Raw genomic sequence first — 27,654 nt, 5'->3', positions numbered from 1 at the left:
CTTCTCTAGCTGGCAGGAATCCTACGGAGGCAGGCAGTTCTGGGAGGCCCAGATCGGTTGTTCATACTCATGCCACTGGATTCTACCACCAAGGGTCCTGCACACAAAACATACTTCAGAAAGTCAGCCTTTGCTTCCTGCTGAATTATTCTCTTGTTTATGTATGCTCCCAAAGGAGGAGCCCATATCCTCTCCGAGAGGATAAGGACAGGCTTGGAGGACATGAGCTTTGTTATTCTGCAAAGACGTGGCGACCGGTGTCTTGAGCCAGAGCCACGGGGCCCCTCCGATGCTGCTCTCCTTGCTCACCTTGCTGGGAGAGTAACGGTGTGCTTGGCAACGCTGGATCGTAGGTGGGAGGCCCGGTGGGTGGGATTGCCGGCACAGCAAAGCTCTTCAGTGGGTGGGAAGGGCGAACGTGGGCTGTAGGGAGACTCTGGCCCGAATCTTCCTCTTGGGAGCTGGCCAAGTAAGAAGAGCTGGTAGCACCTTCAGGATCCTGATGATCGGTACAGCATGTTTGAGACGAGGAGGCTGGCATGGTGTCAGTGCTGGGGGTGTTTCGAACAGATTCTACAGCAGGAAAGTCTAAATGTTAGCATTTATTTTACCACTGAACGTATGCACATTCTGGGGTTCTGGCTACCTACCTCTGAGGGCCCCTGAAACTGGCTCAATAAGCACTTCGGGTCAATGCTAGTTCAAGGGAACACAGATTGGCACCACTGCCAAGGCTAAGTAAGAATGGTCTAATTTCAGAGTCCCCCCAGAATCTGTCCACCAGATGCTGGACTTTTTTCACCCATACAGCTAAGTGGTCACAATTTTACAGATTTAAAGCTCTTCTCAGTACTCACTATGGAACACACATAAAGGTTCCTGATATGTTGTCTGTTAAGATGTAAACAAGAAAATTTAAAATTTTATTCACTGACTGACAGCCTCTGAGACTAGCCTTTCTCAGACAACACATCACCAAGGCCTCCTGGGTGCCTGACAAGGAGCAGCTCTGCCCCGAGGCCTGGTGGTCCCTGCAGGAGAGGCCGTGCCACAGGCCCCGCATGCGCGCTGGCAACTGCGCAGCCTCCCCAGAGCCAGAGCCCCATAGCTCAGGTGAGGCCTGGACAGCCAAAAAGTCCAAAGGTCTGCCGACGGCTTTAAGATAATGCCACGAGGTGTTTGGGCGTCCAGAGGAAAAAACAGGGGCACAATAGCCTGAAGAAGGGGCAGCTCGGGAAAAACATGACAAAAATCTCAAAATAAGTGAAGAGGCGTCAGAGCTGTTCTGGAAGGCAGCATGCTGGGGTACAAAAAGCACTGGCTCTGGAGTCAGATAGACCTGAATCCTAATCTCTTCCTATGAGCTGAGTGAACTTGGCGGTAACCAAATCTGTTTCTTCACCTACAAAAATAGGAACAATAACACATAATTTACTGAGGATTAATTAAGAAGATGAATAAAAAGTGCTGAACACGGGGCTTGAATGACTGATAAGACTTTTTTCTTTGTAGATTACCAGGTGCTTACTCTGAGCTAGGCACCACACTAAGTGCTTTATTATTCATTAGCTCATTCAATCCTCATAGTAACACATCAGACGCTGGGAGCCTAAGCATGGCCCAAGGACACAGACCTGATGGGCGGAATTCCGAATCCTGGCCCGAGTCCCAAGCCCAGGCTCCATCCACTGAACACTACCTGCTCTTCCAAGCCCAGTCCACACGGCCCCGATGCTGCACGGGCAGAAGCAGCACCAGTTCCCAGGGCGACCACATGAGGAAGGCTTTTCACACAGTGTGAGCTGGTGCAGACCACCATCCGCACCCTGAGGAGGGGCCTGGAGGACACCAGGTAACCTGAAGGAAGACCTCCTTTGACTCCTAGAGTCCTCAACCTTATCAAGGAAAATTAACCCTTTTAAGTAGTAATCCATGAACAACCTGCTGAAATCCAACCTCTCCCAGCCTTTGTTGCTGAGGCAGCCATGAATCTGTTCCCTTGGGCTCTCGGGAGATGGGCCATGGTGGTCAAGAGTGCTACTCAAAGATCTGGCCTTGGGTTCCAGCAATAAGGGACTCATACACCCTCCCCGAGTGGTGAAAGCCTGGCTATCTTAACCTCCCAGGCCTAGGTCACTTCTTGTCCTTTCCAGGGCTGTGCTGAAGGTCTCATTTCTCTTGCCTGCTCAGGTCAGCTGTCACCTCACCTGGGGAGCTGCTGGTCCTGCTCTGTGTGATCCTGGGCTGGGTAGAAGCTGATTAGTGAGGGTAACAAGGATGAGGAGAGAGAAAGCACGAGGCTCTAGCCCTGACCATGTACTGGCAGATATGTTAGGACAGCTCTACCACAGCTGCCTCGACTGCCTTACTTAGACGTATAAGCTTCCGAGGGCCAGAGATGGCAGGAAAGGTGAAAAAGGAGAAGAGGCCTGCTTACGCGGAGCAGAGTGCAGTGCAACCCCAGAGGGCATGGTACACTGTATTCTCTGTGCAGGGTGCGCCCTGAAATTGCGCAACACCCCCGGCTCACAAGGGAAACAACGCTGTAACTAGAATTTCTACCTCCTGACTGATCTCTCCGAGTTGTCTAAGACACCAAGTGCACAGCGGCTGGGTACCTGGGCACATGGACAGTGTGTTTTCTGCATCAGGTGGTAGTGACAACAGTAAACGTCCAAGGAAAAGACAGAAAACACCCTCTAGGCAAGGACGGCCTGACCCACGATGGGCTCTGCAACACTGGGGTCTAGAGACACAGGGAAATATGATAGTAGCAGAGCTCTGGTCACTCTAGACACCTGCTCTACATTTCAAATCCATCTTCAGAGGCTCTGTTAGTTTTACCTGCTTTTAACCCCTCTGGTTATTAAAACAAGGAACCGTTTAGTGGAGGAAATCATTACTTTCTCCTCTTTTTGCTTTCTGCCTAAATACATACAGAACCAAACTTGTATCAACACTGACCCTTTGGGTGAGGGGTGGGTGGGAGCTCTATGCTTCCTGCCCAAACTTCAACCTCCTTCTCGTCCAGGAGGGAGGAGGCAGGGGGCTGACCTGACTGGGAAGACCCTGCCATGCACTTAGGTATGCTCATATCCCAGTGGGGGAGATTTTTCTGCCTTAAAAATGGAGAAATATAGTCAGGGCACAAAAACCTCTTTCTAAGAGCAGGCCTGGAGGGCTGTTTCTGGTCTGTTCTGAGATTATGTCTGCGAGGCAGAGTCTGGTTCTCCATACAGCCTCCCTCAGGCTGTCTTTCCCTAAAGGCAGGAACCCACACCTGGACTGGAGGGAGGGAAAGGCCAATTTCAGACATGAGTTCAAGCAGCATTCTCCAAACAAAGTAAGAGTTTGGGAGCAGGTAACTTTGGGAGTTATCAGGCATGTCTTAGTAAGCTTGGATCTCCATCTGATGCTTTGCGTATGTTTATAACTGACCAAAACTTAAAGGAGGAAGGGATGTTACTGTCAACCCAAGCTTCTAAGCATGAAGTTTTGAAGTTCTTTTAAAAAATGGGATTCACATGAAACTCCCTTATTTTCTAGAACTACCAAAACTCAGCTCTACTACTAACATCTGTAACTATTAAAAGACAAGTTTCAAGTTTCAAATGATGGAAAAAGAGTAAACTGTATATATGAGACGTTTTTTTTAGCACCTTAAAACTGATAAAGCTGTTTCTTAAGATTTTCAAACTGAGACACGGTGGTCTAGAACGGTGTATCTTTACATACACTGCAGATTGTTAGGCTAATGTCCCATCTATTTTCAGAGATGATCTATGCTTGGGAGCCCTTTTTAATTTCACTCCACTAGGCAATCTGAGGTTTACAATCTGCATAACTCCAGCGTGGCAGCTGGCCCTGCTGCCCCCAGGTTGTTGCTCTTACTTTGATTCCCGGCAGATATATGTAATTAAGAGCTCACATTAGAAGTACCTTACGGTTGCCCTAAGAATTCTCCCACCATTAGGCAAAGGCAACCTCTAGTGTTTAAAAATCATCCAGATTACATTTTCCTTTCAAAGTGAAGGATTAAACAAACTGAAAATAGGATGGAATTAAGATGCAAGTTGATGGAACAAGACATGGCTGTGTGATTACAATTATGTTTCTTACTAAAACAACACCTTGCCCTGAGTACTTAAAACTCTGGGAGAAACATGAAGTGAATTTTATACAAAAAAACTTGAGTCAGTAACAGAAATGTTATGATAGACAGATAACACTGACAAAAACTCCAAATCCTTCTAAGTGGGGCAGGTCCTCCCCCTTGCAGCTTGCCGACTCTTTCAGAATGCTTTCAACCTGGCGCTCCATCCTCATCTCTCACCTGTGGAATTGGCCCTGTCTGAAAGGGACATGGATGTGCCAATGGGCCATGGGCTGCCCGGGTGGTAGAGATGACTGCGAGCTGGAGAAGCGAGGCTGCTGGAGTGGAAATGATGGTGAGGGTTATCGAGGGAATGGATGGGATGGGCACTAATCACAGCTGTGAATGAACACAAGACAGAGAAATGCTTAGCATGCTTGCACGGACACACACACGTCACAGTCAAGAGCAGTGACCCCGCACCCCCTGCCCCTGCAGTACCACCATTCCCTGGTTTTGCGGTGGCAGCTTAGGCAATTAGCCACGGGTTTGGGCCATTAGCCGTGGGTTTTACATTTGTCTTTAAAAAAAAATCAACACACTCTTATGCATATGTCTCTATATATACACAGAAAGAAAAAAGCCTGATAATTTTTACTAAAATGTTAACACATTATCTTGTAGGGAAGAGTGGTGAAGATTTTTTTTTTAATTTCTTTTGGTTTATCTTTATTTTCCAATTCTTCTACAGTAAACATGGATTACATGAGTTATTAAAAATACCTACTTGAATATGTCACAAAGTATAAACCCATAAGCCAACAAATGATGGTTTTGGTATCTATAATTTTTTTTCTCCTGCTTATAAAGATAGAAGTCCCTTTTCCTTAGAGTATATTCCTAATTCATTCTGTCTTTTCTTACTTGCTGAGTGAAGCATGAAATAGGTATTTAGGCTGAATGAATAAGTGGCTGTTTAATCAGTTTTCATATCTTAAAAGGAATGCAAATGGAAATGAACTGTTAAGGTCCAATCTAGTAGTAGAAGCATGAAATACAGGCCTAGGGCACCATCTCTTCCTGCTTCCAGTCTGCGACCTTAGCCATATCTACTCACATTTTAAAATATAAATGGATTTTTTTCTAAATTCTCTCTTTCCTTCCCACACTGGCTAAGGAATTCAATTTGCTGCATTTAGCAAATGAATCCACATTTTCACACAGATATTCCACATACAACTTTCTAAGAATACAAAGTGCTTCTTTAATGAGCTTCCTTATCGATCCCAGAGATGGAAAAACAAAATCAGAAGCACAGCCGAGGTACAAACTTTTCTTAGGTACTCCCTTAGAGTAGCTGTGGAAACACTAAGTTTAACATCAAGATGGTGGTGGTGTAATTGCTAAGTCATGTCTGACTCTTGCAACTCCATGAACTCTAGCCCGCCATCAAGATAACCAGTTCTAGATTCTCGAAATAGGCAAACAGGTAGGGTTGATCAGAAACAAGTGGGATCTTTCCCACCCACCCTCCCCTTCCCTTTAGCAAGGACTTCACAAACTTTGTGATAAAACTCAGTTAGCCCTTGGATTCTATTAAAATGTCAGGTCACCAAGAGTCTCCCTGATCTTTGGCAGCAGGGGGGGGGCACTCAACATTACTTAGGTGAGGAAAATCCCAGGCAATACAATAGAGGGCCTTTGTTCTGCAGCATTCTCCTCACCACGTTCAAGCAAGCAGGTGGCACAGCCAGCCAGGGACCCTGGAGCAGGGCCACCCTCTCCCCTCCTCAAGGCCTGGGAAACTAATCAGGGGCTTTCCTTGCTCTCAGGGACCAGAAAGTGAAGGCGGGCCCCTGGAATAAGATACAATGTGGTAAAGCTGGCTGAGGAGAGGTCTCAGGGTAGCTGGGCAGTCAGCATCTCCTCCATGGGAAGACAGTAAGTTTTCAGAAGTGGGGTGTTTCAGAATCAGTGTTTTTCACAATTAAGGCCAGGGTGGGGGGAAAGACGCCTGACGTTTTACCTAGGAAGTGCAACTTGAAAGTGTTTTAGGTATAGAGACTCTCACAAAAGTAAAACAAAGCTGATTTTTGTTAAGGCTTTGTCAGTTTTTCCAAATTTAGTAAACCAAAAAATAAATAAAAGAATGTGACAGTGCCTGTCCGGAATATAGTTGGCAAGCATCAGCTATTAGTTGAATCAGAATCCACTGCTTCTGTGCAAGGCCTTTGATGGAACCTCATCCCACCACCACTAAGCCATCCCCAGCAGTGCTCAGACATTTATAGCCACGGTAGGTGGATGGGGGATGCAGCCTCCAGGGAATCCTGGCTTGTAAAAAAGGACTGAAGCCATGTGGGGAAAAGCATATCTCAAGCCCGATCCCAAGTATATCTGGGCACTTGGTATCAGATTCTTGAATTAAAGAATCCACTCACTCAGCTGCTGGGGCACAAATGAAATAACACTGTATATTTATACGTACTCCTTCCCATCACCAAAAAAAGAAAAGGAAAAAAAAACAAAAACAAAAACCAGGAATGCTGTCAACTAGTACAGCTTATCTTTTCTCTGTAACATATTTAAAAGTAACAACTCTAGGAATAGGGTAGTCAAATTTTACAAGTTTTAAAAATAAGCTAGTTCAGGCAAGAACTAAAGCCTTATATAAAACAACTAGTTAAGCTACCATCTTCTTATAAATCATAAGTAACTAGAATGAACTAATCTACTCTTTTTGGAGGTTCCCCTGGTGGCTCAGATGGTGAAGAATCTGCCTTCAATGTGGGTGACCCAGGTTCAATTCCTGGGTTGGGAAGATCCCCTGGAGAAAGAAATGGCAACCCACTCCAGTATTCTTGCCTAGAAAATCCCACGGACAGAGAAGCCTGGGAGACTCCAGTCCATGGGGTTGCAGAGTCGCACACGACTGAGTGACTAACACTCTCACTCTTTTTGGACATTGCTAAACCTGGGGACCTTGTCCAGGGAATGTCTGAGGAGAGGAAAACCTGTTTTCCTTGCACACATCCAAGTACAGGCCCCTCTTCTTATCATGGACCCTAAGCAAAAGGTACTTTGTGCAGAAATGAACTATTAGTAAATGAGTCTTTAGTCTTCCAAGGCTGATTTTTAGACTCTTGCGCGAGCGACAGCGTGTGTGCAGACAGGACGTTCTCAGGGATCCCACTGGTTTCCAAGTTTACAGCGCCATCTTCTGTGTGTAGGATATCTGTGATTATTTAAAATCTCTGTCACTTGTGGACAGACATGGCCGACAGTCCTGAAATGGGACATCTTTTAAGAAATGAATAAAAAAATCCCAAAGCTCATTTAGGTTAAACTGAAAAGTGATTTTTCAGGATTTAAATCTAGGTCTGACACTCAAATGGTGAAGAATCTGCCTGCAATGCAGGAGACCAGGGTTCGATCCCTGGGTCAGGAAGATCCTCTGGAGAAGGGAATGGCAATGCACTCCAGTATCCTTGCCTGGAGAATCCCACGGACAGAGAAGCTTGGCGGGCTACAGTCTGTGCGGCTGCAAAGAGTTGGACACGACTGAGCAACTAGCACAATGACTGACAGTATTAATGTTTGCTGACCTACTGTGCAGCCCAGAGCAAATTTCAAGATTAAATAGTTTCTTACACTTGGATTTGGTATTGGTAGGCAGGTGGCTGCTTATCTCTTTAGAATGGCTCAGAGGACCCTCAGCTGGAAGCCCCAATGTGCCAGTTCATCTGAAAGGCTTCCTCATCTTGAAAACAGTAACAAGGGAGAAGAAACACTAGTGGAAAACGTAATTGGTTTGTCCCATTGCATTTTGGTTTTTAATCATGATTATATACTTGAGTTTCAAATACTGCAGGAGGCTGGGCAACTTTTATGCTTATCAAAGTGAGGCACAGGTCAAGCAAGGTTGAAAAATATTGCTATAAAAACAGAAACTCCATGCTATCTACCTCAAACTCCTCTAAAATATACAGTCTATTGATTAAAAAATATTCTGCAATGCCTATCAACACTGATCATGTATCAGAAAGCCTAAGGAACACTGTGACATCTGGCCATCCTTAGCCCCAGCCTAGAGTGATGACGCCCCATCTCTCCTGAAGAGACTTGACCTACTTTTAAAGAGACTGGTTACTTCCCTAATGCCTGGGAGACTTGTGGAAGTTGGCCTTGCAGTTTATTTACACTGAAATTAAAGAAGCTACTAGTAAGAATAAACACTAATCACAAAATATGGCAAACGTTTGATTCTTCTTCTCTCAAGGTGCCAAAGCTTTGGTAGATCAATTTTTGCATTAGGATCAAGTGAAGTCAAAGAGATCATTTGTAGCTGTTCCCCAATATGACTGGATAATTGGCAGCACTTGGGAAAAGAGACGCTTTTAACTTACGCTGGGGTGGCTGGGAGTCAAAGGGCATCATCATTTTTGGTCTCATTCCCCGCCTTCCTGCCAGTGTAGACATGCTGTCCTCTGATTCATGCCCTAGACATCAAATATGGAGGTTGGTTACAAACATGCATCTAGGCCAGTGAGCAGCCTCAGCAGTAAAACATTTCAAGTGAAGGAGATTCAGGACTCACAGACACAGAGTAGGGACAAGGTGTTTTCGCAGGAAGTGAAATAAAGAGGAAAATGAGCATCATCACATTACAGGAACCCCTGCTGAGTCAATAAAGTTGACACGATGCTGCCTATCATGTTTCAGTGCAGGTCTGTGAGGAAGAGCAGGGAGACCAAGAATATGCCAGACACGACAATGAGAGCTGGGCTCCAAGTGAAGGGATGGAAATGCGCAGACATGTGCTAGGCTGTCTCAAATCTTGAGCTGATGAAGTGTGATGAGAGACCTGAGAGAGCTAGAAGGCTGTTTCGTCTGCGTACAGAACCTCTCTCTCTCAATAGGCCAGCTATTCTGCATCAGAAGTTGCTGCTGCAACACACGTTTCTCTAAACCTAACGTCTCATACAAATTACCAAATTAAGGCAACTTTACAAAATGGAAAATGGTTTAAATGAAAAAAACCTGTACCTCTATATGAATTCCGCCTTTGATGGATGTTGCTGTCCATGGAATTGTCAACTGGTGTGATATCTTGAGAATTACGAGGAATTGGTGTATCAGTCATGATGGGGTTTGGGTCTGGAGACTTATCAATGGGTTTGAGCTCCAGTCTCTCGTGATGGATCCAGAGGTCTGGGGGTTTGACATCTTTGGAGTTCCCTTTATACTTGTGGGAGCCATTCACTGATTTGCAAGCAGCTCGTTTCCTAGGTACGAAATTAAGAGGATTTTAAAAAGTAACTTGTGAATATTATTGGTCAAAAAAGCTTTAAGGTTTAAAACAGTCCTTCTGAGAGATGCTTCAGGCAAAATCAGAAACTACAAACAAATAAGAAAAACAGGCAAGAAGTTTTACCCTGAGGAGAACGATGTGAAATGATGCTGGCAAGATGGGCTGGGGTCAGATCATTAAGGAATTTTAGAGCCAAGACCAGAGTCTGAACTTGCCTCTGTGAGTAAAGAGAAATCCCTAAATGGTTTTAAGCAGGAGAGTAAGGAGATCAGTTTTGAGTTAAAAGTTTAAACCAACTGGGATGTGAAGAATGGATTTGAGGAGTAGGGGACAAAGCAAGGGGGCCGTTAGGATGCAGCTGCAACAATGGCAGCCTGGTTGACAGTGGCCTGGGGCAGGGAGAATGGAGGGGAAAGGGAGGTCTGATGGTTATTAAGGACCCAGAAATGACAAGCCTTGCTGAAAAAAATGGATGTGGGAGAAGACAGAAATAAAGACACAAGAGGAATAAAGGATATTGCCAAGGTCTCTGGCTTAAGCCATTTACTAACACTGGGGAGAAGTAGGTTTGACAGAAAGAATTATAAATTGTTTTGAACATACTAAGTGTCCATCTGAGACATTAAATATAAAACATAAAACAGGCAATTGGGTCTGAGACTGAAGCAAGCCTGAGATTCAGAAGAGAGAAGTCTTGGCTAGAGATAGAAATATGGTAGTAGTTGAAATTCAGAAGTAAATGAAGCCACAGGAGCAGGTAACTCCAGGACCAGGCCCTGAGGAACGTCTATCTGATGGCAGAGTAGACTGGAGAAGCTGTGAAAAAGAACACACAATCATGCAATACGAGAAGAGAGTGTTTTAAGAAGGAAGGAGTAGTTGACTGTGTTAAGTGTTAAGAGAGTAAGATGAGGACTGAAAAATTCCCTTTGGCTTTCGCAACACAGAGGTCAGTAGTAACCTTAGCAAAAGCAATTTTGGTGAAGCAGTGGGAGCAGAATTCGGATTAGAAAGGACTGAAGCATGAGTGGGCAGCAAGTAGAGGAAAGGCTATAATTCTTTCTTAGGATGGAAGAAGTCTGAGCACACTTGAATGTGAGAGGGACGGAGCCAACGGAGAGTGAGAGGTCAGTTGTACTGACAGAAGGACAACCACAAGGACAAGGTCTTTGAAAGCAGGAGGCACTGGGATATGTCAGGTAAGTGGAGAGCAGGTTTCAGATGGGAGGAGGGGGAGAAAATGACTGCTGCCGACATGGAAGGGCTTTAGACCTAACGGTGGTACACTGAGGTAGGAAGTTCTCGTCTGTTGAGTGAGGGGGCTCTAGAGCGACCTGCGAAGAAACTCTGAGGGGCTAGACTCTAAACGCTCTGTCGGCTTTGAGGCTGTGAGAGTCTATACACAGCTACAATTGAAATGGGAGGTGCCTCAGATGTGAGAGAAGACGAAAAGTACTAAGAAAAGCTCACATTTTTCCACAGTCAATGGAACACTTGGAAAGTAGGTCACTCGGGGAGGAGGAGGGGAAAACTCCATAAAGACTTGATGCAACTCTTTTAAACAAAGGGACCCGAACTGTAGGACCTGCAGATTCAAATACAGAGTCCAGAACCTATGACAAACTCATTTTCCTGCCTCTTAATCTGAAGACTTAAGTATTTTAGGACTTTATTTTTTATTTACTTTGGATTTTAGATTCCCCCAAATAAGAAGGAATTCTGTCATTTTGTTTATTCAGATTCTTTTAAATAAAGATCTCAAGGTCTTTGATTAAAACTAGATGTAAAATCAAGTTCATAAAGATAGATAAATGGGAAATGCTGAAAAAGAAGCTTGTAGAAAAGTTCTAGCATAGAAAAATATGATTTTAGAGGTTTTAGGGAGAAACGGTTTTCTACAATCAAAGGCAGGGGAAGCCGTAGGAGGCAGTGATCAAGAGGCAGTGATACAATGTAAGCTGCTGAAAGCTATTTTACTTGGGCAAAAGAAAGATTAAAACCATCACATAACCTATAAACAATAACAAAGTCATTACTAGCAGCAGTTAGAATGTAGCTTGTACTTGACCTCTATACTGAAAACAAACAGATTTATGGTTATTAAATACATGCATCCTTGCCTTGGGCAGAGTTCTGAGGATAATCACATAGACAAGAATTTCTTTCTTTATGGAGCAATACCTCCATCTTATGATCTTTTAGGATACTGCAGCTAAAGTTGTTCTATTACTCATATTGTGTTTTTGCTATTAGGGGTAACTCAAGAATCTTCTTTTTTTAAATGGCACTGTCTTGCTGGCCAGAGATATGAATAGAATGTGACCTAGGGTCAAGGATTCCCTCAGTTTCAGGAGTGAAGGCTATTATCAACCACCACATAATGGTGATCACCTTGCTATCTGCTCTAAACAATTAGCCACAAGCCTCAAAATCCCAGGTGAGTTCAGGGCTAGCAGCCACCTTACCTCTCTGCTAATATGATACAGTGATTATAAATAATCCTTTCTCATTCATTCAATCAATACATCTCCCCATCACACCCCCAACCAGCTCTGCCTCCTGTGGTCCCAACCTCAACTGCTACTTTTGGTGAGTGAAAGTCGCTCAGTCATGTCTGACTCTTTGCGACCCCATGGACTTATACAGTCCATGGAATTCTCCAGGCCAGAATACTAGAGTGGGTAGCCTTTCCCTTCTCCAGGGAATCTTCCTAACCCAGGGATCAAACCCAGGTCTCCTGTACTGCAGGCGGATTCTTTACCAGCTGAGCCTTTGGGAGCACTTCTTTAAAAATACTCTTAAACTTAGAACTAGAGGTCTATGGTGTCCTTCCATCTCAGCTGGCATTTGTGCCATGAAATTCCACAGACTCCTGTGTATCTGGTTCGGTGAGTGCCCAGAGACAGTCAGTCCTCCAAAGGGGCTCCCAACAAGGCTGGACATCATCTACTTTCCTCTCCTAGACTGATTCTGTACACTTGGCTCTTGTGACTTCAGAGGCTGAGTTAAATGAACTATATCTGCTTGGTAACTCTGCCCTGGCTTCCAGTTCAGTGTGGCCAGTAGAAGGCACAGACAAGAGACTGGAGGGCGGGAGGTTATTTCCTCTTCTGCCCCATCCCTGCTGGGCTAGAGGGTGGCAGTCGTTACATTCCTACCACCATACGTGGTTCCTGTTGCAAGTCCTCTCCTGCTGCTTCAGAGCTCTGGAAACAGCTCTGTTTTCTTCAGAAAAAGCTCTCACCTTTCTAAGGATGACAGGGGCCTGTCACCACTGCTGCCTAATGCTAACTTCACCTTGGACGTTGTAAATGGTCCCTTCACTAAAGCCCCCTTCACCCACCTTCAGTGTGCCCCTCTTCCCCTCCCGAACCCAGAAGGACACATATTTAGCAAGAGGAATCATTCTGCATTTTCTTTAAAAATATTTAAAACATTGCTTTTCACGTATTTTATATTTTAACTCTGTGTACAACTCCAGACACAGAGGTCACACAGAAGCAAAAGAATACATACAAAAAATGTATGGGCTACATCTGGGGCTCCTTACTTTTTCTGGTGAGAGGTAGTCCGCCGGGTGCAGAAAACAGCAATGATCACGACCACCACGATGGTGATGACACCAACGGAAACGATGATGACCAGCAGCATGTTACTGTCCAGAGGAGAGGTGGGGCTTCCATGAGGGCTGTTACTGCCTGGGAAGGGAAAGACCGTACGCTTGTGAGTGTTCCAGAATTCTAAAGACGCATACGATCAGGCTGCAGAACCTTCACGTGAGTATAGATAACTTCTGTGAGCTTCTGTATGAAAGTAGTCATTACTGTGCATTCTATAAAAATGCCTTATGAATATGGCCATCTCCTCCAGATGATGAAATCTAGAGAGCTGAGTTTCTGCCCTGGGTGTACCTGGCACAAAGTCAGTGATCCATAAAAGTTTCTCAGATTGTACTGAACTCTAAGCTTGGACCAGTAAGGGAGTCTGTCCCTTGGTGTCTTATATATAAGCTCATCTTATAAAGCACCATTTGTAAATCACTTAAGTTTTCTGACTTTGAAAACCTTTAAAATATGCATACTCATAGAAAACAAAAGTTCCCCCCCCCCACCAACATAGAGCATTGGGATGCGGTCAACTTGAATCATAAAGTCTATTTTTATAAATACACATTCTGTGCAGAGTTAATTTTCTTATTCAGTTTCAGGAAAACAAAGGTCTGTACATATGCACTAATTTGACAAATATTTACCGAGTGGTTACCATGTGCCAGGCATGTTCTAGGAACCAAGGATGCAACAGTGAGCAACAAAGATGTGAATGCTGGGACAGGAATGGGGGCAGACAATACACAAATCATTAGTTTGTAGTTAAGTGCCATGAAAATATAAAAGGGGATATGGTACAGAATGACTGTAGATTAAGTGGTTGGGAAAAGCTTCTCTGAGGAAATGGCATTTGGGCTGAGATTTGAATGATCCTACCATACAAAGACCCAGAGGAAGAACTTTTCAGAGAAGGGGGAACAGCTAGTGGAAGGCTCCTGAGACAGGAATGAGCTTGCATGTTCAAGGGAGAGAAAGGCAGCTAGTGTTGCTGAAACAAAGAGAGATATGCAAAGTTGGAGGGAAGGACGTGAGCAGAAAAAAAAGATGAATATGAGGCTGGAGAGATGTGCAGAGGCGAGATCATTTAGGACCCTGAGGAAACAGATCTTCTTCCTATTACCGTTCCTCTGTGCTCATTGGGTGTGGTTCAGCTTTTTTTTTTACGAGGCCATTTGTAATCCTGCTCTATTCTCAGTCTTGCTCTTCCATTTTCTGAAACACTGTACTTTGCTTCTCACCTTGTTACAAAAGTTATGCATGTTCATATTATAAAATATGGAAAATCCTACAACACAGATTTAACCACCATGGATGTCTGCCATCTTTTCTTCCAGCTACTCTCTCTTATTGCCCTAATAATCAAAGCTGTACCATAATGGGATGAGCTTAGATTTGCTAAGTAATGAGTGTTCAGTCACTAGAAGTACTTAAGAAGAGTCATCCTACATGTCTGGAATGCTGTGGAAATTTCTACCAGGAAGGTGTGGCCTGGGAACTGATGTTCTTAGGAAGGCTCCTAAAGTGATTTTCATATACAACCTGGTTTATAAACTCATGATCTAACTCAAACTACATTTACTGTGGGACTCCCATAACAGTGGATTAGCTGACCTTCTGCTTCTTATTCTATGATTTTATAGGCTACATCCAAGCACAGTGCTAAAGCTGGGCTAATTTTGAAAGCTTAAGAGCTTATTCTTCTACATTTGGTTGAATCACTTCTATCCATTTTGGAGAAGGAGATCAGCAGACAGACAACTTAAAATGGATATAATGACCTTCAATAAAATAACATTTTTATATTTGGGAAAGACTATGGAACTGGGGGCCAGTACAATGAGACCAAATGAGGGCTTTCCATAAAACCATTATAAACAGCAGTACTGAGCTATTGGGTGGGGCAAGCGGTAGAGCAGGCGCTGTGAATCAAAGGCAGGGAATCTGGGCTTCGGGAAGCAGTTCTTTCCTGCATTCCCCAGAGATAAATTCTCATTTAACTGCAAAGGGCCTCTACCTTCTGAGTTGGCCAAAGGCTGTCTTCTAAACTAGAGTAAGAGTGAGCTGCAAATGGGACCCTAGACCCTCCTACTAGGGATATTTATTAAGCCTCACTTTTTCCAGTGGTCATGTATGGATGTGAGAGTTGGACTGTGAAGAAAGCTGAGCACTGAAGAATTGATGCTTTTGAACTGTGGTGTTGGAGAAGACTCTTGAGAGTCCGTTGGGCTTCAAGGAGATCCAACCAGTCCATTCTAAAGGAGATCAGTCCTGGGTGTTCATTGGAGGGACTGATGCTGAAGCTGAAACGCCAATATTTTGGCCACCTGATGCGAAGTATTGACTCATTGGAAAAGACTCTGATGCTGGGAAGGATTGGGGGCAGGAGGAGAAGGGGCTGACAGAGGACGAGATGGCTGGATGGCATCACCGACTGGATGGATGTGAGTCTGAGTGAACTCCGGGAGTTGGTGATGGACAGGGAGGCCTGGCGTGCTGCGATTCATGGGGTCGCAAAGAGTCGGACATGAGTGAGCAAGTGAACTGAACTGGACTGGACTGGACTATTGCGACAGTCTCCTAACCACTCTGTTTTGACTTTGTACTCTTGGCACCCAACTCGTTCTCTACTGTCATCAGGGTAACAATAGATACTCAATAAGTGGGACGTCATAGTTCACCAGTAGTATCAGACATCTTACATTTGTTACTCACATGAGGAAGCTCACATTTCTTAGCATCAGCACCTGAGCTTTTGACAAGTTGGTTTTAACCTACCTTCTCTAACCTGAGCCTATCCTGTTTCTAAGCAGTGTGGTTCCTGGAGAAAGCAGGCTGTTTTAAACTTTTTTTTTTTTTTTTAATTTGGACCATTTTTAAAGTCTTTATTGAACTTGTTACAATACTGCTTCTGTTTCATGCTTTGTTGTTGTGTTTTTTTTTTTTTTTGGTTGTGAGGAATGTGGGATCTTAGTTCCCCGACCAGGAATCAAAACTGCATCCCTGAATTGGAAGGTGCAGTCTTAACCACTGGACCGCCAAGGAAGTCCCAAGCAGGCTGTTTTAAATTGCCACACTTCACACATGTTCTTACTGCACTGCATCCTAGAAATGTTTGACCCCCTCCTAGATATTCAATAATTTTCTCTGTGCCTTTTAAAATCTGGGTCAGAGATCTCTTCCAGAAAGCTTTCTCTTCTCTCTGTCAAATAGCTTGTTACATACTCCCCCTGCTTCTACAGTCTGTTACAGCACCTGAACCTTTAGAAATACGTGTGAATAAATGAATGAATACATAAGCAAAAGAAAAGACAGAGAAGTAACTGCTTTTCTCACAGTCTTGTGGACAGCACATAAATGTAACATATGCATTCCAGGAGGAGAAACTCATAAAGTCCTAGAAATCACAGCCTAAAAATTTCTTGAAGCAAGAAAGTCTGTCTGGCTCTCCAAAGAAGTGGCCGATTTCACTCAAGTCTGGGCAATACTTTTTATTTAAATTGATAGCTGGAGATTAAGAGACCATTTTATTTCTATAATTAGACCAGGAGTTTCTGGAGGACTAGAAACTCTTTTTCCCTTCTCTTCCACGTGTTTCTCATGAAACAGTAAGGTTCATGTGGACATTTTACCATCCTGGATCCCCACGTCTGATCTAGAAGGCTGCGAGCGACAGCAGAAAAGGCACAATATGAAGTCGGAAGCCCTGGGTTTTGGTTCTAGGGCTCCTATAATAAGTGGGTAGGTCCGGGCACATTACTTCTCCCGAGTCTCTTAATGTAAAACCTGGGAATAATGATACCTGTTCTCCCTCCCTCACAATGTTATGACAATAAAATATGATTTCACGTGCAAAAGTAACTTACATATGGTGACGCTGTACAGAGAAGCAGGTGCCACCATTTAAGCTCTTAGGATGGCTAGGAGAGAGGGAATAATTTTTCAGAATTCCCAAACTAAGAACACCACAGTAAGCAGAGTGGAGAGAAATGAATGATTCCAAAGCACCTCTCAGGCTCATTTTAGATGATAGCTAATTCCACCAGAGGGTTTATTTTTGAAAGTAAGGTTCTAATTGTTTTGAAAAGAGGCAGTGGGCAATGACAAGACTGTTTGTTTAGAATCATTTTAAGTTGTATACGCAAATTGAAACAATTTTATTTGTGAATCTATAATAAATGGGTTTACAGTAATTCGGCAAATATTTGTCAGAAAATGCCTAAAGCCAGCTCTGTCGAATAAAAAGAAATAGGTAATAGGCTACAATTCACAAGACAGGAGCTACAAGAAACATTTCAAGATTTCAAGCAGAACTGCATTGTGCCCACAGGAAGCCAAATAAAGCCAGAGGAAGGGCTTTACCGCTCATTGGAGGTTTGTAGTCGGATCCCAGGTCTGGCAGTCGGCTTCCTTTCCCTGCAGACCCCGAGGCTGAAGAAGAAGAAATCATGTCAGTAACAACCCACTCCATTGGTGTGACAAGTCTACTTCACAGCTAGTGAGTGTTTTCTAAAAAAAAAAAAAAAAAAAATTTTCAGTCTACGCTGTCCATAAGAAAAGAAGTAGCACGTACACACGACAGGGGAAAATACAGCCTATTTATGCAAAACAAACTATGCACTGAGGCATCTGAAAGGCTGACACTCCTGTTCCATGGCCGTGTCCAGGGTGTTACAAGGCTGCCCCTTGCTGTTAAGGTTTCTCTAGGCCAAGAAACAGTTGCTGAAAAACTGCTCAGAGCACGTACGGCCAAAGCAGCTTCTGGTGGAAAAGGAACCAAGGGGACCGTTAAAGAAATGGGTTCTTCCAAGGGACTGGCTTGATCTGGCTGAGCAGGTGTCAGTAGTGTTTGGATTCTTTTCTCCAAATAGGAAGCTGCCTTTCTAAATATAAAGTTACCTTAAGTGGGAGCAGGAAGGCAAGCAGAGGTTCAGATTAGGTTCTCAGTTTCTGCTCAGTCAACCTAAATACCCAAAGATAAAAAATAAAAGTCTCCCCTCTGGTTGCTCACAAAGACACTGTCTCCTACTCCATCATCATGGAACATAAGAAGTGAGGCTGCTGACCTTGAGCTTGGGGCCACCTCATATGCTGGACTTCCCTGGTGGCTCAGATGGTAAAGCATCTGCCTACAATGCGGGAGACCTGGGTTCAATCCCTGGTTTGGGAAGATCTCCTGGAGAAGGAAATGGCAACCTGCTCCAATACTTTTGCCTGGAAAATCCCACGGATGGAGGAACCTGGTAGGCTACAGTTCACGGGGTTACAAAGAGTTGGACACGTCTGAGCAACTTCACTCATATGCAGGCCTCAGAAGACCCCTGGGGCTGGAAGGCAGCCTCAGACTTCTCTTGAAGAGGTCTGCAGGAACTGCAAGGTAAGGCTGATCCTTGGCTCATCCAGCTCAACAGACTGCCTGTGCTGGCAAACCAGCACCATCAGGCACTAACCACTGGACTTCTGGCCAGTTATTTAGCTACTATTCTGGGGCCTTGGTTTCCTCATTGTAAAGCAGTGATGATAATGGCACCTGCTGCACGAAAGGGTTGTGAGGATTAAATAGAAATTTAATCCCATAAAATATTTTGAATCCTGCCTGACACACCTAAATGTTTTATAAATATTAACTACTAAATAAATCTTAAGGGAAGAATCTCATCTTACACTCCGCAGAGAGCATGAAGCTTCGGAAAATGCTTATAAATTAGAGTTATTTCTACAAATAAAGCTAGACTAGAAATGCATAAACAAGATGTGTTGCTGTAAAACATTACAGCTAATATCAAGTACCTCTATTAAATTATCAGACATGGAGGAAATGGAAGGAATTAAAGTCTGAAGGTTCCTATGCGTAGTTCATTTAACAGAATGAATCTAGAAATGAAAACAAAAACAAACCTACTTTCTATGTTTCCAGAAGCTCAGTGTCCCCAAAGGCAACAGAAGTTCCTGGGTATCTATGGGGCATATTCCAGAATTTTAAACTCACAGTCCTCAAACCTTTTCCACTGTCCACACCTATGACTTTACTTCACTTCTACTGTCACCATTCCTCCCCAATGACACACACCACATGTCACGATTCCATTTTTCTTTTCACTATGATAAGCTGGCAGAGATGACACAGCCCGTGTAAGGCTCTTCATAGTTGAGGTACTTCTTCGTCAGGTGGCCCATATTTAAGTCAAACTACTCAGAGTAACACGTTATATAAATAGTTACCAATGAACACTTTTGCCAATAAACCAATTGGTTTAACGCCTATATTTCTTAATGTTTTCCTTTTATATTTAACTTATGAACAAGAAATCCAAGGATTAGCCAAATACCAAAATAAATATGGGCAAAGAATTTTAAATACCAAAGGGGTGGTGTAGCTGAGAACTGCAGCCTGGCTTATGGGGTGAAGTGAGGGAAGAAAATGAGCACATATATACTCTGTACACATTCAGTGTTGTTACTGTTCTAGTCTCGTGCTTAAGGTTAAGGTTCTACCATGATCAGGGTGCTTTACACACACACACACACACACACACACACACACACACACGGGCATGTTTGCAGTTTTCCCAACATACAACAAAAGACTCATTGAATGCAAACACATTTCCCAAACCCTGAAACTTGAAACCTCACACACACACACACACACACACACACACACACACACACACACACACACACAGGCATGTTTGCAGTTTTCCCAACACACAACAAAAGACTCATTGAATGCAAACACATTTCCAAAGCCCTAAAGTTTGAAACCTCAAACTCTGAATCTTCCTTGCCATTAACCAAGATCCAAAGACTTTGTATTTCTAAAAACTACTCTTAAAGAATAAAAGAAACCAATTTACTTTAACTGCTCCTGCTACAGAAAACAGATAACCAACTTTAGCCGACTTTCCAGAGATGAAAATCACAAAGTATAGTTCTCTCTCACCACAGCAACTGCAGTGAGGAGACTATGCTGACAGATAATTCCAGAATGGTGACACTGAGGCCCGTACTTCCTAAACTTCCATTGTACACTGTCTCTATCCTCTTATAAAATAAGCAAATATATTTAAGAGAAGAAATGGAAAAAGAGCCCTGAATTAAGCTTGCAACAAGAGAATGGAGAGCAGTAATTTTGTGAAAGATAATCATACAATTCAGTAGGATACATTTGTATATTCTCTGTTGAGGGAGGAAAAAAGGGTATTCAATTGAATTTGATTAAACTTTTCATTTAGAGACATCAATAAAACTCTAGATGCTACAAATATGACAAATTGGTGTACTTGTTCTCATTATGGCCCAAATCCCTATCTGTATCACAGAATTTTAGTATCTTAGCACAAAGGATAATCTGACCCACATTTAAGGATTATCTCCTCACATCTGTAGAAGTCCAACCCAGTTTTTTTTTTCCTGCCAGTCTGTTTAGCTCCTAAGTAGATTCTCCAGCTTTTCAGATACCCCAGGTGCCACAAACATGGACTCAACTCTACTTTGGCCAATAAATACGTGATTTTTAACACACAGTACTGGTACTGATTTTCAGGAAAAAACAAAAACAACAAAAAGCTAATAATAGGTCACAAAAGAGAGGAAAGGAAAGAGAGGCCAGCTACTCATTTACCTTGATCATTAGCCATTTTATCAGAGGAGTCCGCTAACAGGCCAAGCACAGGGGAAGAAAAAGACAAGAGCAAGGATCACAAGCTTTGAAGATGGGACAGGCAGAATTTTTAAAGGAAAAAAATTAAAACCCCGCAAACTTCCAAGCACCTTGAGTCTTCTTTTTCGTGCTAACAGAAAAGAAATCCATGTATGTTTTCCATATTTCCACAGACTCAGTCCCCAACTTACTGTTATTTCCTAAGCTCACCTGGTTCAATATTTTACTGTCACTTTCTTATCTAGAGTTTTCTTTAAAGGGCCCCTTTTGTCTCTTTCTCTCTACAAAGGTCAGTGAACAAGCCTTTCACCGTTAAGAGCCTGCATGTGTTGAAAGAGAATCATCCATCACAATAACATGCTACTACTCTATCTAGGAACCAAGAGAATCCCATCTGATCTGACTGGCTTAGATCACTGCAGTTCATCTGCCTCGAGCAGCCCGGAGTCAAAGTTCCCCTGTCAATGATAGGTTTAGGTCAGTAACCTAGGGAGCACTGATCTGGTGGTCAGGGGGTAGGATCATTTTCAGATAAATGCCCACACGGTAGCTTGTAAGCACATCATCAGGATTTTCTGTATCATCCACAGTCTCTACATGCTAAAGTGACATGTACACGCATAATCCCACTCAAGAGACACACAATGGAACACTCTGTTTGGGGGCCTTTACCTTTGGGTGTTCTGAACTGGACAGCTTCAGACATGGGCCCCATGCCCTTTGAGTTCCGGGCTTGGATTTTGAAGTAGTATGGTGTGTCAAGTGTTAATTCCTGTATCTGGTGAGTCAGCCTGTTTCCCACAACAGGCTCGATAACCCAGTCATGTATCTCTGCATTCACATCCGTGCTGTAATATATGATGTAACCTATCCAAAGGGATTAATGGAAAAAGAAACCTTATTCCTGCTCTTTCTTTTGCGATCAGTAAGTCTATAAAAGATATATGTCACAGCATACACAAATAGAGAACTAGTTACAGATTAAATTAACAATAGTAACAAGTATTTTAAATGCTACACTAAATATAATACAGAGAAAACCACAATTTCAACAGTGCCAGACTATAAATTATTATCTGTATCAGCAGCTGAAGTAATAAAAGTAGTTAAGGTAAAAATATAGGGTTAACTACTCTCAAAAGCTAGGAAATTATATAAGGAAACCATACTAATCAACATTCCAACATTCTGTACTTCAACGGTCTACTTCAGTTAAGTTAATGCAGTTTTGAAAAAACTTAATGGCCATTACCATCAGTAATGGCCTGACAGTGCTATTTGAACTGTCACTAATGTGATTTCCCAGGAGAAAAACTCCGAGGAGATGGGCAGCCACCTTTGCTAGATTCTCCCAAACGTGAGGTAGGTGAAGTCACAGTGAAACGTCACCTGATCGCATCCACCAGAGGGCGCTCTATATCCACGGTTGAGGAAGGAAGAACTACACCCACAAGCGTACACAGTGCAAAAAGGCACTGACAGCATCATTTCTGGTTTTTAAACACAAAATGTAATGTAATCCATGTCAAGTCACACTTAATTCCTTTAAGGAAGAAGCAAATTACAAAACCTAAATTAAAAATGACATAACGACTGGGGATTTAAGGAAAGGGATTCCTAAAGAAAGCTGAATGCTCAGTTCAGTTCAGTCGCTCCGTTGTGTAAAACCCTTTGTGACCCCATGGACTGCAGCACGCTGGGCCTCCCTGTCCATCACCAACTCCCAGAGCTTACTCAAACTCATGTCCACAGAGTCGGTGATGCCATCCAGCCACCTCATCCTCTGTTGTCCCCTTCTCCTACTGCCTTCAATCTTTCCCAGCATCAGGGTCTTTTCAAATAGGTCAGTTCTTCACATCAGGTGGCCAAAGTATTGGAGTTTCGTCTTTAGCATCAGTCCCTCTAATGAATATTCAGGACTGATTTCCTTTAGGATGGACTGGTTGGATCTCCTTGAAGCCCAACGGACTCTCAAGAGTCTTCTCCAACACCACAGTTCAAAAGCATCAATTCTTCAGTGCTCAGCTTTCTTTACAGTCCAACTCTCACATCCATACATGACTACTGGAAAAACCATAGCTTTGACTAGATTGACCTTTGTTGGCAAAGTAATGCCTCTGCTTTTTAATATGTTGTCTAGGGTGGTCATAACTTTTCTTCCAAGGAGTAAGCGTCTTTTAATTTCATGGCTGCAGTCACCATCTGCAGTGATTTTGGAGCCCCCCAAAATAAAGTCTGTCACTGTTTCCTCTGTTTCCCCATCTATTTCCCATGAAGTGATGGGACCAGATGCCATGATCTTCATTTTCTGAATGTTGAGTTTTAAGCCAACTTTTTCACTCTCCTCTTTCACTTTCATCAAGAGGCTCTTTAGTTCTTTGCTTTCTGCCACAAGGGTAGTGTCATCTGCATATCTGAGGTTATTGATATTTCTCCCGGCAATGATTCCAGCTTGTGCTTCATCCAGCCCAGCGTTTCTCATGATGTACTCGGATAGAAGTTAAATAAGCAGGGTGACAATACACAGCCTTGACTCCTTTTCCAATTTGGAACCAGTCTGTTGTTCCATGTCCAGTTCTAACTGTTGCTTCCTGACCTGCATATAGATTTCTCAAGAGGCAGGTCAGGTGGTCTGATGTTCCCATCTCTTGAAGAATTTTCCACAGTTTGTTGTGATCCAAACAGTCAAGGGCTTTGGCATAGTGAATAAAGCAGAAGTAGATGTTTTTCTGGAACTCTCTTGCTTTTTTGATGATCCAACAGATGTTGGCAATTTGATCTCTGGTTTCTCTGCCTTTTCTAAAACCAGCTTGAATATCTGGAAGTTCACGGTTCACATGCTGTTGAAGCCTGGCTTGGAGAATTTTGAGCATTACTTTACTAGTGTGTGAGATGAGTGTAATTGTGCAGTTGTTTGAGCATTCTTTGGCATTACCTTTCTTTGAGATTGGAATGAAAACTGACCTTTTCCAGTCCTGTAGCCACTGCTGAGTTTTCCAAATTTGCTGGCATATTGAGTGCAGCACTTTCACAGAATCGTCTTTTATGATTTGAAATAGCTCAACTGGAATTCCATCACCTCCACTAGCTTTGTTCATAGTGATGCTTCCTAAGGCCCACTTGACTTTGCATTCCAGGATGTCTGGCTCTAGGTGAGTGATCATGTCATCTTGATTATCTGGGTTGTGAAGATCTTTTTTGTATAGTTCTTCTGTGTATTCTTGCCACCTCTTCTTAATATCTTCTGCTTCTGTTAGGTCCATGTCATTTCTGTCCTTTATCGAGCCCATCTTTGCATGAAATGTTCCCTTGGTATCTCTGATTTTCTTGAAGAGATCTCTAGTCTTTCCCATTCTGTTATTTTCCTCTATTTCTTTGCATTGATCACTGAGGAAGGCCTTCTTATCTCTTCTTGCTATTCTTTGGAACTCTGCATTCAGATGGGAATATCTTTCCTTTTCTCCTTTGCTTTTCACCTCTCTTCTTTTCTCAGCTATTTGTAAGGCCCCCTCAGACAATCATTTTGCCTTTCTTTTTCTTGGGGATGGTCTTGATCCCTCCTGTACAATGTCACGAACCTCTGTCCATAGTTCTTCAGGCACTCTGTCTATCAGATCTAGTCCCTTAAATCTATTTCTCACTTACACTGTATAACTGTAAGGGATTCGATTTAGGTCATATCCAAATGGTCTAGTGGTTTTCCCTACCTTCTTCAATTTAAGTCTGAATTTGGCAATAAGGAACTCATGATCTGAGCCACAGTCAGCTCCCGGTCTTGTTTTTGCTGACTGTATAGAGCGTCTCCATCTTTGGCTGCAAAGAATATAATCAATCTGATTTTGGTATTGACCATCTGGTGTTGTCCATGTGTAGAGTCTTCTCTTGTGTTGTTGGAAGAGGGTGTTTGCTATAGCTAGTGCGTTCTCTTGGCAAAACTCTGTTAGCCTTTGCCCTGCTTCATTCTGTACTCCAAGGCCAAATCTGCCTGTTACTCCAGGTATTTCTTCACTTCCTACTTTTGCATTCCAGTCCCCTATACTGAAAAGGATGAAAAGGACATCTTTTTTGGGTGTTAGTTCTAGAAGGTCTTGTAGGTCTTCATAGAAATATTCAGCTTCTTCAGCATTACTGGTTGGGGCATAGACTTGGATTACTGTGATACTGAATGGTTTGCCTTGGAAATGAAGAGAGATCATTCTGTCGTTTTTGAGATTGCATCCAAGTACTACATTTTGGACTCTTTTGTTGACTATGACGGCTACTCCATTTCTTCTAAGGGATTCTTGCCCACAGTAGTAGATATGATGGTCATCTGAGTTAAATTCACCCATACCAGTCCATTTTAGTTCACTGATTCCTAAAATGTCGACGTTCACTCTTTCCATCTCCTGTTTGACCACTTCCCATTTGCCTTGATTCATGGACCTAACATTCCAGGTTCCTATGCAATATTGCTCTTTACAGCATCAGACTTTACTTCCATCACCAGTCACATCCACAACTGGGTGATGTTTTTGCTTTGGCTCCATCCCTTCATTCTTTCTGGAGTTATTTCTCCACTGATCTCCAGTAGCATCATGGGCACCTACCAACCTGGGGAGTTCATCCTTCAGTGTCCTATCTTTCTGCCTTCTCATACTATCCACGGGGTTCTCAAGGCAAGCATACTGAAGTGGTCTGCCGCTCCCTTCTCCAGGGGACCACGTTGTCAGACAATGCTAAGAGATGCTTCTCAGTTTCCTTTGTTGTTCAGTTGCTCAGTTGTGTCCGACTCTTTGCGACCCCCATGAACTACAGCACACCAGGCTCCCCTGTCCTTCACTGTCTCCCTCAGTTTGCTCAAACTCATGTCTATTGAGTTGGTGATGCCACCCAACCATCTCATTCTCAGTCACCTCCTTCTCCTCCTGTCCTCAATGTTTCCCAGCATCAGGGTCTTTTCCAGTGAGTCGGCTCTTCACATCAGGTGGCCAAAGTTTTGGAGCTTCAGCTTCAGCATCTGTCCTTCCAATGAATATTCAGGGTTGATTTCCTTTAGGACTGGATGGTTTGATCTAGTTGCATCCAAGGGACTCTCAAGAGTCTTCTCTAGCACCACTGCTCAAAAGCATGAATTCTTCGACATTCAGCCTTCTTTATGGTCCAACTCTTAACATCCATATATGACTACTGGAAAAACCACAGCTATGACTATATGGACCTTTGTCAGCAAAATGACAAAGGTCACTCTGCTTTTTAATGTACTGTCTAGGTTTATTACAGCTTTTCTTCCAAGGAGCAAGCATCTTTTAATTTCACGGCTGCAGTCACCTTAGGCCACCTTTTCATACAAAGGAACTTCAGGAGGCGAATTCTGGCTCCACAGCATACATTATCTGGATCAGAGGCAGGTTTTTCTCCCTGATAAAGATGAGGAAGGCATAGTGCCTTCTACTCTGGAAGTCCAAGGGAAAATTCAAGGTCCTGTCAGAGGTCCAGGCCAACTCAGACTTTTAACTTGAGTTGTAAGAGCACAGGAAGCTGAAGTAGCAATTCTGGATGAAAAAAGAAACTATAAGCCTAACGGATATTTTTGAGCTCTGGGGTAAAAGAGGTGAATTTATATTTATTGGGTATCACCCTGTAGAATTAGGCAGCGTCTTCAACCCCAAGACCCTGGTCATGTAGTCAAAGACAGAGAAGAATAGCTCTCTTGAGGACAATAAATAAGTCTGTATGTTCTACCATAACCAAAGACCGTCTAGTGCAACCCACACCATTGGAGGTTTCATGAAATATGGGTCAGAACAACCAGCTGGCGACTCCTTTTTATGTCACTAAACAGCACCCCTTGCTTCAATTTCCAGGACCATCATGTCACATAGCACCCCAAAAAATGGTCAGGTCAAGTCTTGAGACCCCCATTCCTCCCAAGAACAAGGCATTCTCCTAGAATGCAGGAACAGGGAACAGCCACACACTCACAGGCATCTCTGGCCTCTTACCTGTAATCTTGCCATTGGCTTCAGAGGGAGGCTGCCAATTTACAATTATGGTCCTAGGTTTCCCCTCTTTACTCACAACTGTCACATCCTTGGGCGGAGAAGTAGGAACTACAAAAGAATAACACTTTTAGTAATTCCTGTTCATTTCAACTGAATTCACCATTTCCTCAACTGTCTCCATTTAGAAGGCACAATAAAGGGTACAGCCTCTTGGCTTCAAAGAACTCACTGTCTGTCTATAAATAGCCCCAAGAAAAAGAAGAATATGCAAAGTACCAAAGAGGAAATACCATATTGAGAGGACAAAGGACAGGCATCCCAGACGGGGAGGTCAGGCAGGATGGTTAGGTAAAATTAAAAGCCACCTGCAGTCCCTGCTTGGTAGATCAGGAGACAGAAAATGAGAAAAGTCATGTAATGTGCCCAAGACTACGTTTTCTCCCCTAATTTGGATTATTTTGTTAGAAAATTTTTAAGTGTAAAGTAACTTTGTCTCTACCTATATATAGTTGGCTTTCCAAACCAAATATGATATTTGAAAACCACCATTCCCCTAAAGAATAAATGATTTACAAATTAATGTTTTATTATGTTAAATTTGCACCGAAAAGATAGTCAACCATTAAAGGTTATTGCTCTGAAATGTAAAGCTGTTTACGGAACAGAAAAGCCAATTAAACAAAAACGACAGTGAGTCTGGGTTTCGATGGTAGTGGTGGTGAAGTTTCTAGGTCGTGTCTGGACCTTGCGACCCCATGGACTGTAGCCCCACCAGGCTCCTCTGTCCATGGGATATTCTCAGGCAAGAATACTGAAGTGGGTAGCCATTTCTTCCTCCAGGGGATCTTCTGACCCAGAGATCAAACCCACATTTCCTGCATTGCAGAAGCCCCTTATGTTTCCATATTATGGCTGAAAACTTTTAATGTATTAATACTAGTTGGGAAATCAGCATATTAAGTATATCCTTACATTTACTCTTTTCCTAAAATACTAGA

The 27,654-nt window shown here is 43.1% G+C and overlaps 1 protein-coding gene across 9 annotated transcripts in view; it reads right to left on the bottom strand.

The window, feature by feature from the left end:
• The window catches only part of NEO1 (neogenin 1), a 241,560-nt gene that overhangs the window by 5,099 nt on the left and 208,807 nt on the right, over positions 1–27,654 (bottom strand). For 3 of the 9 annotated variants that reach the window (XM_070797044.1, XM_070797047.1, XM_070797046.1), the window contains exons 19-27: positions 26,657–26,764; positions 21,345–21,539; positions 20,634–20,666; positions 17,372–17,440; positions 12,955–13,102; positions 9,140–9,378; positions 8,500–8,592; positions 4,334–4,492; positions 310–573 (exon numbers count right to left, since the gene is read on the bottom strand). In XM_070797044.1, coding sequence (XP_070653145.1) covers positions 310–573; positions 4,334–4,492; positions 8,500–8,592; positions 9,140–9,378; positions 12,955–13,102; positions 17,372–17,440; positions 20,634–20,666; positions 21,345–21,539; positions 26,657–26,764 — 1,308 coding nt within the window. The remainder of the gene's footprint in view (positions 1–309; positions 574–4,333; positions 4,493–8,499; positions 8,593–9,139; positions 9,379–12,954; positions 13,103–17,371; positions 17,441–20,633; positions 20,667–21,344; positions 21,540–26,656; positions 26,765–27,654) is intronic. The other 6 variants (XM_070797045.1, XM_070797049.1, XM_070797048.1 and 3 more) reach the window with 3 other exon arrangements.

This window comes from Bos indicus, chromosome 10 (genome assembly GCF_029378745.1).
Source record: "Bos indicus isolate NIAB-ARS_2022 breed Sahiwal x Tharparkar chromosome 10, NIAB-ARS_B.indTharparkar_mat_pri_1.0, whole genome shotgun sequence".
Classification (NCBI taxonomy): Eukaryota; Metazoa; Chordata; class Mammalia; order Artiodactyla; family Bovidae; genus Bos; species Bos indicus.
This window is presented reverse-complemented; position numbering and strand designations above follow the sequence as displayed.